Here is a 16,208-nt window from a genome sequence, read left to right as displayed (position 1 = left end):
TACACACTACTTAATCTAACTTAAACTAACTAACGCTAAGAACAACACACACACACACACACACACACACACACACACACACACACACACCTCTATTCATAGGTAGAATCTTAAGGAAATTTAACTCACCCACGAAGTGAGTGGCTTATAAGGCGCTCGTTCGACCGATTCTTGAGTATTGTTCATTAATCTGGAATATCTACCAGGTAAGACTGATAGAAGAGATAGAGAAGATCCAGCTAAGAGCGGGGCGTTTCGCCAAGGGATCGTTTAGCCAGCATGAGAGAGTTACGGAAATGCTCACCAAAGTTCATTGGCGGACTTTACAAGAGAGGCGTTGTGTATCATGGAGAAATTTACTGTTGGAATTTTGAGAGAGCACTTGCCGCGAAGAGTCGGACAAAAAAAAATGGTACAAATGGCTCTGAGCACTATGGGACTTAACATCTGAGGTCATCAGTCCCCTAGAACTGAGAACTACTTAAACCTAACTAACCTAAGGACACCACACACATCCATGCCCGAGGCAGGATTTGAACCTGCGACCGTAGCGGTCGCGCGGTTCCAGACTGAAGCGCCTAGAACCGCTCGGCCACAAAAGCCGGCGCAGTCGGACAACATATTGCTTCTTCCCACGTAGGACTCACGTAATGACCAATAGGAGAAAATTCGAGAAATTAGAGTCAATACAGTTGCTTACTGACAGTCATTCCTCCCACGCGCTATTCGCGAGTAGAACAGGGTTGGAGGGCTCAGTCAGTGGTACAAAAAGTACCCTCCGCCACGCACCATTAGGAGGCTTGCAGACTGTGATGGAGAGGATAACGCTCAAACATAGCTTACACACACACACACACACACACACTGTTCAATGTAGCGAGGTTCCCATAATATTGCAATAAGTGTTCAAAATGATGAAACAATGTTCTTGACTAGAACTACTAAGCAAAGGAGAGAATAGTTATCTATCCGATGGCTATATCTGACTATTTTACTTGCCAGAATTGAACTGTGTAATTTTTAACAACATTAGAGAACTCTTGAATAGAGAGTATAGGGATACTATCATTGTTGCGATTTGCGGTAAAACTTTTTACAAAAATAAGCAGACGGTGTGTTAAATGTGAGGATCCAAAATTCCGGCACAGTGCAAATTTCCGCTTTTAAGAAAAAAGTTAATTCTTGACGATGTAACCATACACCAACTTCATTAGTTCTTACTTTCGGTATTTCTTAGTCCTCAAATTGATCTAGTCCCGTTTGCCACAAAAGACATATAGTGTAACGGCACATTTTAAATCCACACCAATGTCTAAGGCGGGACTCATTCCCGTGACCTCAGCATTTTGACTCGCTTCACCGTGTAAACATCAGATAGTGGATCCGAAAAATTACATCCTGTCGTCACTCTTAGCCTGGACATCTATCAGATTCGTCACTTTTGTTTCTAATAAGCTTCACTCCAAATTTATAAAAGCACCATATCATAACACTTCTCTTTTGAAGGGTTCCCGAATGACACTAAAATGTGGAAACTACCATTTGAAGTATCGTAGTTGCTCCTATATGTGTGCACGTAAAATAGTTAGGAGCATAAATTAGGTAGCAAAGTATACACCGATTCACGTACCATCAGTTATCAGAAGCCATGGTACCGTACCTTGAAATGTTTTGATGTGGTTACATAGCGAATAAATGGCTGTATGCTCAGGAAAGTTATATGCAGGCAGTGGAGTAAATGCCATCATAATCGTTTCGATCGTTTTTTTGTTTGGTAATTACATCTACATACTAACACAGCGACCAGTTCCCAAAATCAGATTTGATTTGTTCTTTTTTTCTCTAGTGTTCCTCGGTTAGTCTTTCGTCAATAACTTTCTTCTACAGATCACAAATTAAATAGTTTTATTATCTTTGAGGAGTAGTATGAACGGTTTTTTTACAGCTTTGTGACTTTCCCTGCTATGTACACAAACCCCTTAGTGGACCACACTAGCCGGCCGCGGTGGTCTAGCGGTTCTAGGCGCTCAGTCCGGAACCGCGCGACTGCTACGGTCGCAGGTTCGAATCCTGCCTCGGGCATGGATGTGTGTGATGTCCTTAGGTTAGTTAGGTTTAATTAGTTCTAAGTTCTAGGGGACTGATGACCACAGATGTTAAGTCCCATAGTGCTCAGAGCCATTTTTTTGGACCACACTACACACTCGTACAACAATACGATATGTACACGAAGGACATACCAGAGAAAAATCGACTGTCATACCTGCAACGGTGCTCTAAGGCTACGTACAAGAACTACGGTTGACTGCGAAAATATTCTACTGCAGGTAAAACGAACCTATTTTGCAACACGTCATTGTTATAATCGAGCGTCACCGCTCACCCCGTTTCGGAGTCTGACGCCCGACGGTATGTCTCACGGTACCTAAGCTGTGCCTGCAACAGAAGTGTTGAAGCGCCTCTTTACTTCGAGCAATAAGCATATCCACACCGCAGGTGAATTATCTAGCAATTTATTACAACTCCATTTGATGCGCTGATTAGAAAATATGTCTATAGGCGTGTTCTATGGTCCAGCGGTCTGCCGCGGAAAGGAGGGATGAGAGAAAAGGGGAGGGAGGGGCGGCTGATACTGTTTTTGTGGCGAGGAGCACGTGTTTGGGAAGGGAGGCGGAGCCTAGGCGCCCAAAAGAGTGGGGGAGGATATCACCGTCGCAACTCCTACTCGTATCCCTTACAACCGCTTCGGTCGCCTGCCTCTTCGGTGCATCGGACCAGCTCGCTACATTTCAGTAATTTGACGACGGATCACTTGTCGCCACTGACAACACTGTATAAATCGTTCGCGTATTACCACATCTCTCACAGACGTTCGTCCGTTTGTGGTTTGGCATTTACTCTTAGAGAAGGAAGACTGATTAGTTCGAACTCGTATGACAGTTCGTTTCTTTCGCTATCGACAGCCTCGACCACTTTTTTTTGTAATTTCTAAACCGTGAGCCATGCCGCAGTAAGTCGTAAAATCCGCAGAGGCAAGATGATGAGCTACAGTGGAATGTTGTTGCAAGATGCGGCATCATCAGCGACCGACAACGCGAGACGATTTTCCGTGAGCAATTTGCTAGCGCTGGAGTGCGACAAACGAAGAAACGAACCCACCAATACAGGTAAGATAATAACTTAAATTTACAGTGTGTCTAATTAAATAGCTAGCGGCTTTTTCCCGTGGACGACATTCCAACGCCTGATATCACCTTAGTAGTACTGCAAGTAAATTACAACAGACGTACATTATGCAGACACCAACAGAGAAAAAAAATTGACACTTATGTTCACCTCAACGATTTTCTATTTCTTGAAATTACATTTGTCGACTCATATTCGTAAAATAGTGTTAATCATTAACGTTAACTGTTAAGAAAAGGAGCAATAAAGTCAATTTTCAGAACTATCCCATTAGAAAACGATTAAGCCTACAATCTGTTTCTTGGGAATACATATACAAAATAGCCTAGTGAATATTCGTTTTAGAAATATGTTAACGGCTGGTAAGCGCTTTGGTTTAATTTGCGCGTTGAGTACACGTCTCAAGTAACATATTCTAACAACTGAAAGAAACTCCATCGTGGCATTGTATTTTAAGTCAAACCATCTACTGGAAACTAAGCAACAATGTGCATGTATTTTCATATATTTATGTATTTTATTAGTTTACAGCGCGTAAATATATAAATGGTACGCGCATATCTATTACATTAATTATTAACAAATATCTAGCTTTAAAAAAAAGAGAAGACAATGTGTAATCTTTATGATCGCAGCAGCGCCCTCATCTACCACAAACTGTCCTAAAGATAACTTTTTACCACACTGGCTGTCACTGCATGAAATCAAACATCCCTGTATTTTGTTTTCATTACTGTACAGTTTCCACCGTTAACCCATCTTCAAATGAATGCTTAAAGTGCAACACATCAGAATAGCTGAGCGTGTTTCAACGTGGAAGAACTCATCACAGGCAATAGTGTAAACGTAGGAGATTGTTCACGTCAAATTGTATTTTGTGGACTCTTGGCAACACACTGAACCGCATATCATCAACACTCCGCACAAGTTTTCACACATTAATGTGCTAGTTTGTTGGCCGCAACCAAGAAAGCTACACTTATTTTTCTTGTTACGCATTCATAGCATTTATTGTCCTATATAAACCTGAAAATTCCGTTTCAGTAATAATAGAAATGTTTTGGTATGTGTAACTTTTGGATATGAAAATTCGGTAAAGGATAATGAGTCATAGCATGTGAGGTCAGAAATTTTCGTGCATGTTTACATGTTACTTATGTTTAACGAAATAATTTGTTGAACAGTTTTCGCATTGGTAAATGACACTGCAAGGTAAGAAAGGATGTCTCTCCCTGCTTTTCCCCAGTCTGTAAATAACTAGGCGATTTTGTCGAAGTAATTGCAAGCTTTTTTACAGCACGTCAGCTCTTAGACTTGCGATAGCACGAAGGGGCCTTCTGTGAGGGACTACCTTAGTTGTAAAGAAATAGTTTATTACGGGGTAACATAATTGGTGGTAATCAAGTGCGACATGCTTGTCGCAGACAACAGGGCGATGTGTAACAGATTTCCACAGTAAATTCTATCCGCCCAATTTGAAACACTTTGCAGTTTCCTCTATACCAAGAATTAGACTCTTAAAGTGTTTCAGTCGTTTTTCACTGCGTCGTATTCGTCGTGTATTTGACTGCTTCATAAATGACAGCGACGAATGAGTTACAAGCATCAAATAAGTAGTAAAACTAGAATGTGCTTGTCAACAGTACGTTTCAGCCTGTTTTCAAGAGCAGGACAGATCTTTACATTTTATCAACGATTTCCGGTAGAAAGACAGTGGCAAAGAACGTTAGTTAGCTAAATTTTGAATTTATGGCTTCTTTAAAACAAGTCTATAACTATTCCCACTTAGGATTTAATAGAAGCAGTCATCTCATACCACCTTAAATATTATGTGTAGTTCAATAACTCCCAAATGACTTGTCCGCATCTTACCATTAGCCATTATCACGCCGTTATCATTATTCAGTAATACTATCATATGACGAAAAATAATACCACTACAAGTCGTTGGTGCAGACGCAATGAGTGTGTCAGATACGCATATTATAATTGAAATCCATTGGAGCAATACATACCGTTTCGGTTCTTCAGGAGCATTAGCATATATTATATTTCCATGGGATCATTTTGATGAAAGCTGTTCATTAAAATAATTATAGATCTTCATCCAATTGTCACTCAACAATTTTTTCAGAATATTTCGTAAACTAAATATCGTGTTAGCGATAATTATCAGGACTAAGCCTTTCGTATTTAATCCCATGTGTAACAATGGGTGCAGTTGTGATTAACCTCCTGTTATCATTTCAGGAACCGCATGAATAAATCGTAGTTTGTGTATCAGTGATCCCGTTTTCTTAGGTTTCTCCGAGCTTACGGCGAGATGATATAACACGAAGAACTGCTTGCTGTTCATTTCCGTTTTCAAACTTGTCTTCTGAAACAGTGTTCCATATCTAGTCACTGAGCCATGTACAGTAAATGATAGGTCAAAACAAAAAGAAACAAACATAATTGTTTTGGTGTTAAGCGGTTGAGGTTCAAACGAGAAGTGGATGAATAACGCAGAAGTAGAGTCATTAAATATGAAACACAGATAATTGCTATTCTTGACTCTGACAGAGGTGGCGAATGTTAAAAAAATAACTCACACAGCTGATATATTTTCGCTTTGACGCACGCCGTAGAGATTTCCTCTAAAGAAATTCCCTTTCGCTTATCAGCGACTGTTCTCTTGGCAATATATCGTTTTTGGTGATCCGACACGTACTACTCTAATTACTTTAATGTTTATGTTTGCTGGAGCATGATTTATTTATTCTTTTCTCAACATCGTCATGATGTGTGCTGCGGTGTTAAGACACTGGACTCACGTTCTTACCATTTAATATTACATTAAGCAAAAACCGTTAAAATTCATTCACACTGCCAACAGTGCATTAGATGTAGTATTTTCTTCCCTTCCTTCACCCTGTGGCATAATTACACTAGCCGCTTTCGGCAAATACGCAGTTTATTGGGAATTCCGACAATAATGCATCTAGGATTTTTTTTCAGGTGGACATAGTTTCGTCTGTAAGTTCATTCCTCATGTGACGCTGAATCTTAAATTTCCAGATTTTTAGGGTCAGCGATCTTTTATTGAGCTAATGTGACAGGCTGATTATACAAGTTGCCTCAAATGTCAATACAGTCACATCATCAATGTTTCATGGTGACTTTTTGTAGAATTAATCTGTTAAGAGTCTGCATACATACTTCATGACCTGCACTAATTTCGACGGAGAATTGTAATCGCGTGGCCTTAGCTGATTATGTATTTGTTTTATACACAGCTGTGCTGCAGTTACACAAGTTTTTATTTTGTTTTATTATATTTCATTTTCTTCGCAACTAGTTTACGAATCACAGCCCCATTTTCAGGCGTTCCTGTGTAAAATTAATTCGTAACGAGTGGGTTTCATTATAAAGATATTCGTTAAATATCACTCTCTGTAATGTGTCAATCGCACTGCTTCCCATATTGTTCCGTATCTATACTTGATCTTAAGCGAAGAAATAAGCTAAACGCCGTGATTTTCATAGGTGCATCAAATAAATAATATTTATTCATAGTGTACGGTTTATATTTATTATTCCTTCTGCGCATTTTCACTGCCTTCAGACGAATGATACCTGTTTCATTCCCGTGACGAATAAAAGTCGTTTCCTTGCAAATTACATAGTTATTTATAGCTCATACCATATTTTGCTTTTTGTAGGGATTAATCTTCTGTAGCGTAGCACGTAAATTAATGGCAGCATAATGCTGTTATAATATAATACAAAATTTGTATCTTTATAATGAAAGGCTCAACCATAATGTATTATTTTTATATAGGCACTCTTGAGACAGGGCCTGAACCCCGTAATTATCGTCAAATAAATAAAATAAACAGTTTGAAACTGAAACAGGTAACCAGGAAACCACACACATAGATCATATTGACGCTGTAGATAGAAGAAGAAAGATTAAAACCTGATGTTCCGTCGACAATGTTGTCATTGAAATCGGGCTGTACAAAGGAGCATAGAAAGAACTTCCTACTCATTTTCTACTTACTATTACAACCGCCTAACTACTATTTTCCTCTACATATGTTTTGTAACACGTTTATTACACTGCATCTACGTTCACCTTCAAGCATTAAAATGTGAATTGTTACGCTCTCTTAAGAGTTCATAAAATATAGCTGACCGAAACCGTAAGACTCATTTTTAAACCTTCATTCTCGACTTGACATGTCTTGTGAGTTGAAGGCATATGTACTATCATGCTCAAATGTATCCAAACGACCGTAATTGCCGGCCGCTGTGGTCGAGCGGTTATAGGCTCTCCAGTCCGGAACCACGCGGCTGCTACGGTCGCAGGTTCGAATCCTGCCTCGGACATGGATGTGTGTGATGTCCTTAGGTTAGTTAGGTTTACGTAGTTCTGAGTCTAGGGGACTGATGACCTCAGAAGTTAAATCCCATAGTGCTTAGAGCCATTTAGACCGTAATTACGTTCTACCTGCTTTACATGCCGCCAACATAACGTACCTTTCGTGCAAGTCTTCTAATCTCTTTGCGGTACATTCGTTTGACCATATAAAACGGTTACCACAAGAGAACACTGCTCTTTATGACAATCAGTGCAGATGTGAACCAGTACCACCATATGGCAAATATTAGGAAACATGTTATTAGGGCCGGCCGTAGTGGCCGTGCGGTTCTAGGCGCTGCAGTCGGGAACCGAGCGACCGCTACGGTCGCAGGTTCGAATCCTGCCTCGGGCATGGATGTGTGTGATGTCCTTAGGTTAGTTAGGTTTAATTAGTTCTAAGTTCTAGGCGACTGATGACCTCAGAAGTTAAGTCGCATAGTGCTCAGAGCCATTTGAACCATGTTATTAGGGATGACACACTTCTTAAATTCAACTTGATTACAGTAGGTGACATTTAGCATCTGGGACAACTAACACCCTCAAGTCTGTCACACAAATCACTCTGTAATTCTCAGTCAAAACTAAATACTTTTATTGATAAGTGGTTTTGAAAGCTAATCTGGATTCCCAAAGATTTATGACAGTTAAAAGTACTTTTGCTGTCTAAAAGGATTTCCAACCGCCGACTAACTGTCATTTGCATGACATGTGATTTTACATAAACTGTTTAACTAGCCAGTTACAAAAGTGCGATTAACAGCGGAAAGCGCAATGGAAACATCAACACCTACTGCGCATCATTAGTAATTTCGCTGTACTCCTGACGACACTTGGATCTACGCGCACTTCGAAAGTCACCTACCACCTTCGTTGTCTATCACGATGTGCGACTGAATAAAAAAAAATGGTTCAAATGGCTCTGAGCACTATGGGACTCAACATCTTAGGTCATAAGTCCCCTAGAACTTAGAACTACTTAAACCTAACTAATCTAAGGACATCACACACACCCATGCCCGAGGCAGGATTCGAACCTGCGACCGTAGCAGTCCCGCGGTTCCGGACTGCAGCGCCAGAACCGCTAGACCACCGCGGCCGGCGCGACTGAATATCTATGGTGTTCAAGATGAGTAACTTGTACACATTCTTGAACTTTAAATTAAATGTCGAACTATCTTGTTCTGGATCTGGATTCAAAGCTAGCACCTATAGTCAATGCTAACTAAGCAAAGCTGTGGTGCCTGTCCGATACTCGACCACGACACCAAGCGTCATTGCCGACTAGGCATAAAGAGACGTGAAATATCGAAGCTTTCACCAATACCAGTGAGCAAGTTTGAACCTGAAAATAAATGACGATAAAATATATTGTGCTCCACCATTATTCGAACGGGTCACCTATCGCCGTTGTTTTCTAGCCACGAACAGACGTTAAATAGCGACAGTTTTTCGCCAGTAACGAGATATTCGCATATTTGAATAGAAACGGAGCAACGAAATGTTCACTGTTGACTGTGGGTGTAATCCGACACTCATAGTCACGAACATACGTTACTGTCGAATTTTTCTTCACCAGTAGCTTGGGCTAGCATGTCTGACTTGAACGATGTAATGAAAAGTCCTGTATTGACAGAGTCAAATCCGACACGTATTGTCATTGTTGACTCAACACGAAGAGACGTTAATTATTGACTTTAATTCAGGCAGTAGCTAGGAGTGGCGTGTCTGGACTTAAAATGATGTGATAAAAACTTTCAACTTAAAGAGATGTGATAAAAAGGTCGTTTTCTGGATAGAACTTGAAGCCGGCACCTATCGTTATTGTTGACGAAGTACGAAGAATTAGACTTGGTACCTCCATCGCTAAACAGCATATCAAGCGACAAGCTTCCACCTGCGAACTCTACCATCTGTCAGGTTTTCAGCTTCCTCCGAGTTTGCGACCATGAAAATCAAAATCATTTTTCACCAGTAGTTCGGAGTGCACTTGGTAGAGCTTGAAGTTAAATAACGACTAATTTTATGACAGACCAGTACTCGAGACCAGATTCCTGACGTTAGTGGAGACATAGAGAAGTTTCTAATCTTGAGTGAAACAACGAAATTATGGAACTTAACGTATCAACAGGGTCAAACCCCGAATTCAAATCCCAGTTCAGCACCAAAATTTCCAACGTCTCAAAATCAGATAAAATAAGAAATAAGTGACCTGTGAGCTTACTTAAGGATTGGTTCATTAAATAAAATATATTTCTAGCTTAAGAAAGCTGAGTGGTGATAGCGTTTCTTTTTGCCTTGACGTCCCCGTCTATCATGACTGACCTTGCCCTCGTCGGTTTCATGCGGATTCCGAACCACAATCGAAACCGACCTTTTTCATTTGATGATGGAGGTCAGCTAGTGTCTGTTAAAAATGGATGTATAAGTGGGTATCGAACATATACTTTGCTCACACCAAACTTTTATTAATCAACAAGAACACTAAAACCACCATCGGGCAAGCTCGTGATTTGTCTTTTAGCGGGAGATGTGACACACTGTATGAGACTTCTGACTCCTGACTCCTTGGAGGTGGATTCCAGCCTGCTTAACACATTTGTTTCTTGGCTCTGTTGTAATCCTTTTCGACCAGATCGTCTTTCACTTACTAACAATTCTGAAAGGAGGCCAAAACGAAGGGATATCACACAAAAAAGTTATAAAATGTAAAAAAGTAACAATTTATAATTAGGGATCCAGGTTGTGAGTTTTTAATTGTTGAAAGTAGAATAATGCACAAGACTGGTAAATAAAAATTATTTTGACTCTGGTAAACTTCCATATATTTTGCAAAACCTAAAATTAATTAACGCATACTTTCAACATACTCAGTACCTCCAAAAGCCCTACAATTTAATCATATTTTGTATCGTGCTGAAATAATCACCGAAACCAGCTTATAACGCAGTTTTAACCGCTCATCTCTTATGGTTAATTTTTGTGACAATAGCTTTAATACTTCGACTGCAGGCCACGTAAACCTTGCCTTTTTTTTAGAATGGCAGCATTTTTAATACTTTTTTTATTAAAAAACTAGCCAATATTTAACTGTGATTATAACTATTATGACATCCTGCAATTTTTTTCTTCTGGAGGACATGTTTCCAGTTTCTTTGAATATATGTTTTCCATATATTTTAATGAATTGTAGGTTGATTCAAATGGCTCTGAGCACTATGCGACTTAACTTCTGAGGTCATCAGTCGCCTTGGAATTAGAACTAATTAAACCTAACTAACCTAAGGACATCACACACATCCATGCCCGAGGCAGGCTCGGTTCCAAACTGTAGCGCCTAGAACCGCACGGCCACTCCGGCCGGCAACGAATTGTAGGTCTTACAAAAAAAAGTTTACCAGAGTAAAAATAATTTTTCTTTACCAGTCTCGTACAATATTATACTTTCAACACTTAAAAACTCACAACTTGAAACCATAATTGTAAATTTTTACTTTTTTTTCACATTTTATAACTTCTTTGTGTGATGTCCCTTCCTCTGTCTCCTTTCGGTATTGTTACTACTGATATTTCATGGTTCTATATTCTTAGCACAATCACTGACCTCATTTTCTGAACCTATAAAAAATACCAAAAATTGTTTCCTGGTACAGAAAATGAAGAAACATCGAAAAGAGCACAAACAGTTGTTACAGCATACGTTTTACTAAATGAAAACGAAAAGTACTCGCTTGAAGTTTGACGTAGTTGTTCTTGCACAAAGACAGTATTATCATCTGACTCATCGATAACGTCATTCTCGTTATCACCGTCAACGAATTCTTTCTTCAGTTAGCCCAAAAGTTCGTCGGCCTAAGAAAACGTGAAGCCATGTCTTTCGTTTCTTTACGTACTGAACGAACAGCTTCCGTTGCTATAGGCTGTTTTACAAACTCGATCTCCCTCACAACATAATGAAAATAGATCGCACCAGTAGATATACGTGATTACGTATATAAAAGCGAGAGAAATCGTACCGATCAAATGACGGGAACAGCAATCTACCGAAATTTTCGCGTCCCGTCTGTTAACGGGATTGGCAGTGAAGAGATTAAAAGGAGCTTAAAATTAGACATGGTGCACGGTGAAGAAACACTGGCTCTCTGTTCACTGATTAATTATCAGCGTGTATCTAACGTAGAAATTATGTTTAGAGGGAGGGGTGTAAAGACGCTTCTTGCCGTTATACCTCCAATTCGAAACAGTTTGAAAATTGTCACTGTTTCCACAAATTTTTGAGTTTGAGAATTGCCACTACATAGTACACTGAAGATCCAATGAAACTGGTACACCTGCCTGATATAGTGTAGGGCCCACGCGAGCACGCAGGAGTGCTGTAACATGACGTGGCATGGACTCAAATAATGTCTGAAGTAGTGCTGGAGGGAATTGACATCATTAATCTTGCAGGGCTGTCCATAAATCCGTAAGAGTACGAGGGGGTGGAGATCTCTTCTGAACAGCACGTTGCAAGGCATCCCAGATATGCTCAATAATGTTCATGTCTGGGGAGTTTGGTACCCAGCGGAAGTGTTTAAACTCAGAAGAATGTTCCTCGACCACTCTGTAGCAATTCTGGACTTGGGGTGGGGGTGTCACATTGTCCTGCTGGAATTGCCCAAGTCCGTCAGAATGCACAATGGAGATGAGTGGATGCAAGTGATCAGACGGGATGCTTACGTACGTGTCACCTGTCAGAGTCTTATCTATCACTCCAGCTGCACACGCCACACGCCATTACAGAGCTTCTACCAGATTGGACAGCCCTTGCTGACATGCAAGGTCCATGGATTGAAGAAGTTGTCTCCATACCTGTACACGTCCATCCGCTCGATACAATTTGAAACGAGACACGTCCGACCAGGCAACATGTTTCTAGTCATCAACAGTCCAATGTCGGTGTTGACGGGTCCAGGCGAGGCGTAAAGCTTTGTGTCGTGCAGTCATCAAGGGTATTCGATTGGGCCTTCGGCTCCGAGAGCCCATACCGATGTTATTTCCTTGAATGGTTCGTACGCTGACACTGGTTGATGGCCCAGCATCGAAAACTGCAGCAATTTGCGGAAGAGTTGCATTTCTGTCACATTGAACGATTCTCTTCAGTCGTCGTTGATGCCGTTCTTGTAGGATATTTTTCCGTCTGTGGCGATGTCGGAGATTTGATGTGTTACCGAAATCCTGATATTCACGAAACACTCGTGAAATGGTCGTGAGGGAAAATCCCCACTTCATCGCTACCTTGGAGATGCTGTGTCCCACCGCTCGTGCGCCGACTATAAAATCACGTTCAAAGTCACTTAAACCTTTATAAGCTGCTATAGTAGCAGCAGGAAACGATCTAACAACTGCGCCAGACAGTTGTCTTATATAAGCGTTGCCGACCACAGCGCCATATCCTGCTGTTTACAGATTTCTGTATTTGGATACGCATGACTTTACCAGTTTCTTTGGCGCTTCAGTGTATGAAGCTGTAAGATAATTCGGTTATCACTGTCGTTATTAGTATTATCTCTTCACTCGGTTTCTGCTACAGGTGTGCTTGCAAGAAGAATTTATTGCTTTTTGGACATTTTTAGAAGCAAATAATTTATTTAGTTGTTTCTATAGGCAGGAACTTTTTTCAATGTAATATGGACATCCCGAATTATTCATCAATTACATCAAAATTAAATTTATTTATGAAGACAATACCTCATATCAAAAACCGCTCTGAATTACTTCATTTATTTGAGCTTCGCAACGACTCTTAAACCCTGAAACTGGTAGTAAATAGCCGGAGGACGTTAATGTCATGGTCACCATTTGCAGATAACTTATTTCAAGCAGTATAAGGAGGAATTATTGCAAAACCTAACCTCAACCATGAAATATTTCTGCTCATACTCTACTTTGCTAAACATTTGTAATCTGCCACCTAAAATAGTTCCTTGAAAAAAAAGAACTGACCAGTGCGAGTTGGACCCGCGATCCGAGGATTCTTTACGAACTTAATTATGTATATAGATAATAATAAATAACAATTATAACAATTTCGTGTGGCGCAATGGCTGGTGCAGGTCAGTCTACTGAATGCCACTTCGGCTACCTGCGTGTCTCTAACGTAACCCAGTTATCCTTTGGGGGAAAGGAGACCCATAGGTTAACCTACTGCCGTACCAAGCAGTTCTACGAAATCTGTACCCAAGCGGTTGGAGACGACGTGAGCTAAACGGACCAGTGTGACTCGCGAGACAGTTACAGTACAAGCCGAGATACAGTATCATGCCGACAGTGTCATGGCAGTTTTAGGAGGGGTCTGTTTATAACCATGGTTGCGTGAAACACCAGTAGAGGTCGAACCTGAACTACCGCTGCGACTGCATCAAACCATTGCTCTGTATCCACTACCAAACGCTTTGTGTACTTGAGTTTGCTTTGTGTTGTGGATGGCTTGTTTTTATTTCTTATTTTAAAGTGGGCGAAAAGACTAATCCTCGTGCATAAAGGGTTTTCGAATGAAAATCTCATCACAACAAAAGGAATCAGCAATCCCTGTGACGATTATGTCAGTTCTCGAAATAGAGGCGGGACTTATTCCCCGCACCTCTTCTCTCCCTTGGGGAGTCCAATTCTCCTTTGGTTACGGTCCCGGTCGACTGCCATGATATACTGTCCGCATAATATGGATATGTGCTATGTAGCTACAAGCTTATTTCTTTCACCCAATACTGCTCTTGTGGACGTATACACTAATCTAATTCTTGTTCCTGTATATTAAACCGCTATTTCAATACATCAGTACATAAGATTTTATACATAAACAATATTTTAATAGAAATTATAAACTTCTTGGGCGCTTTCATGAGTGACTTTTTCAGAAGGAATCTAATAACATGAAGCCAAAAGGGATATTGTCAACAAAAAAATTCAGGGGAAACATGCTACTCCTGAGCGAATTACTAATAGGAAAACACCTACAACTCAAAAAATCGGTAGTCCTGCATGGTATGGTAGTTCCGAAACCAGTGAGGTAGGTGTAACTCCCGCCGGCCGGAGTGGCCGTGCGGTTCTAGGCGCTACAGTCTGGAGCCGCGCTGCTGCTACGGTCGCAGGTTCGAATCCTGCCTCGGGCATGGATGTGTGTGATGTCCTTAGGTTAGTTAGGTTTAATTAGTTCTAAGTTCTAGGCGACTGATGACCTCAGAAGTTAAGTCGCATAGTGCTCAGAGCCATTTGAACCATTTGAAGGTGTAACTCCACTTTACACTCCTTTCATTACCACTTCGCTTCGCTTCGCACTTTTTGTATTATGCAGACATTTCATATCCTTGTTGAGTGTTTTGTATCAGGCGTCGAGTCGACATGTTTTGGGAGAAGGGCCCAATATTGCGCTTGGAGTCGAAGAGGTGTTTCACCTAGTGAAGGTTTTGCACTGTTTTCGTAGTCCGGTAACTGGAGATTTTTGGAAATTAGCTCAGATATATTTATTCGGTAATCAACATGTGTTTCCTTTCTTTGACCGTATAATGTTTTATGCATAAAGAAAGCCATACCTGACATAAAAAATAACGTTTTTGGTTTTCTCTGGGGACATTGTCTCATATTTGGAAAGTAAGCCGACATCTGATCTTAACAATCAATTCCAAACATTAGCTTAACCTATTCGAGGATGCTTTTGGTTTTTTTTCTGAAGTGCTTGTTTATATGTTCAACCATCTCTATACTTCCAGGTTTGATTGATCTAAGCGTCTCGCTTGTCTTTCCATCACAGAGCCAACAAATTATTACAACTTCTTCACAAATATTCTCTTTTCTCTATTTTTTTAACATCTTGTGGCATATAAAACCTGTTGCTGCGTACTGACCTGATAACATCCGTGTTTTACTGGCGTTATTTTAAAAATAGTTTGGGGGAGGAGTTCCTGTTGTCGATAAACAAGGTATAACCCTTATTGGTTCAAATGGCTCTGAGCACTATGGGACTCAACTTCTGAGGTCATCAGTCCCCTAGAACTTAGAACTACTTAAACCTAACTAACCTAAGGACAATACATACATCAATGCCCGAGGCAGGATTCGAACCTGTGACCGTAGCGGTCTCGCGGATCCAGAATGTAGCGCCGAGAACCGCACGGCCACTCCGGCCGGTTATATCCCTTATTCATTTGCGATTTTGAAAACTCCATGGGAACGTTCTCTGATGCACTATTATTCCGTAGTTTTGTTCTGGTCGGTATATATTTTGGAACCATAACAAAAACTGGCACTTTCCTCACATAGCTTGTAAGTTTTTAATCTAAATCACGCTCTTTTCGATGGATGAAATTGTTAACATGCTAAAAGTGTAAGTCGATGCTTCAATCCGGTATACAAATTTAAATTGCTCATTCCAAAGGGTGATGATAGTTATCTTTCCAAGCCGAAGCCGGCCGGTGTGGCCGAGCGGTTCTACGGGATTTAGTCTGGAGCCGCGAGACCGCTACGGTCGCAAGTTCGAATCCTGCCTCGGTCATGGATGTGTGTGTGATGTTCTTAGATTAGTTAGGTTTAAGTAGTTCTAAGTTCTAGGGGACTGATGACCTTAGATTTCCCATAGTGCTCA

At 40.6% G+C, this 16,208-nt stretch overlaps 1 protein-coding gene across 2 annotated transcripts in view; it reads left to right on the top strand.

Annotated features, from left to right (window-relative positions):
• Nucleotides 1-2,757: 2,757 nt before the first annotated feature.
• The window catches only part of LOC126184548 (paired mesoderm homeobox protein 2-like), a 508,494-nt gene continuing 495,043 nt past the window's right edge, over nucleotides 2,758-16,208 (top strand). For both annotated transcript variants that reach the window (XM_049926974.1, XM_049926973.1), the window contains exon 1: nucleotides 2,758-3,167. In XM_049926974.1, the coding sequence (XP_049782931.1) occupies nucleotides 3,038-3,167 (130 nt within the window). In that variant the 5' untranslated portion in view covers nucleotides 2,758-3,037. The remainder of the gene's footprint in view (nucleotides 3,168-16,208) is intronic.

This window comes from Schistocerca cancellata, chromosome 4 (genome assembly GCF_023864275.1).
Source record: "Schistocerca cancellata isolate TAMUIC-IGC-003103 chromosome 4, iqSchCanc2.1, whole genome shotgun sequence".
Classification (NCBI taxonomy): Eukaryota; Metazoa; Arthropoda; class Insecta; order Orthoptera; family Acrididae; genus Schistocerca; species Schistocerca cancellata.
This window is presented reverse-complemented; position numbering and strand designations above follow the sequence as displayed.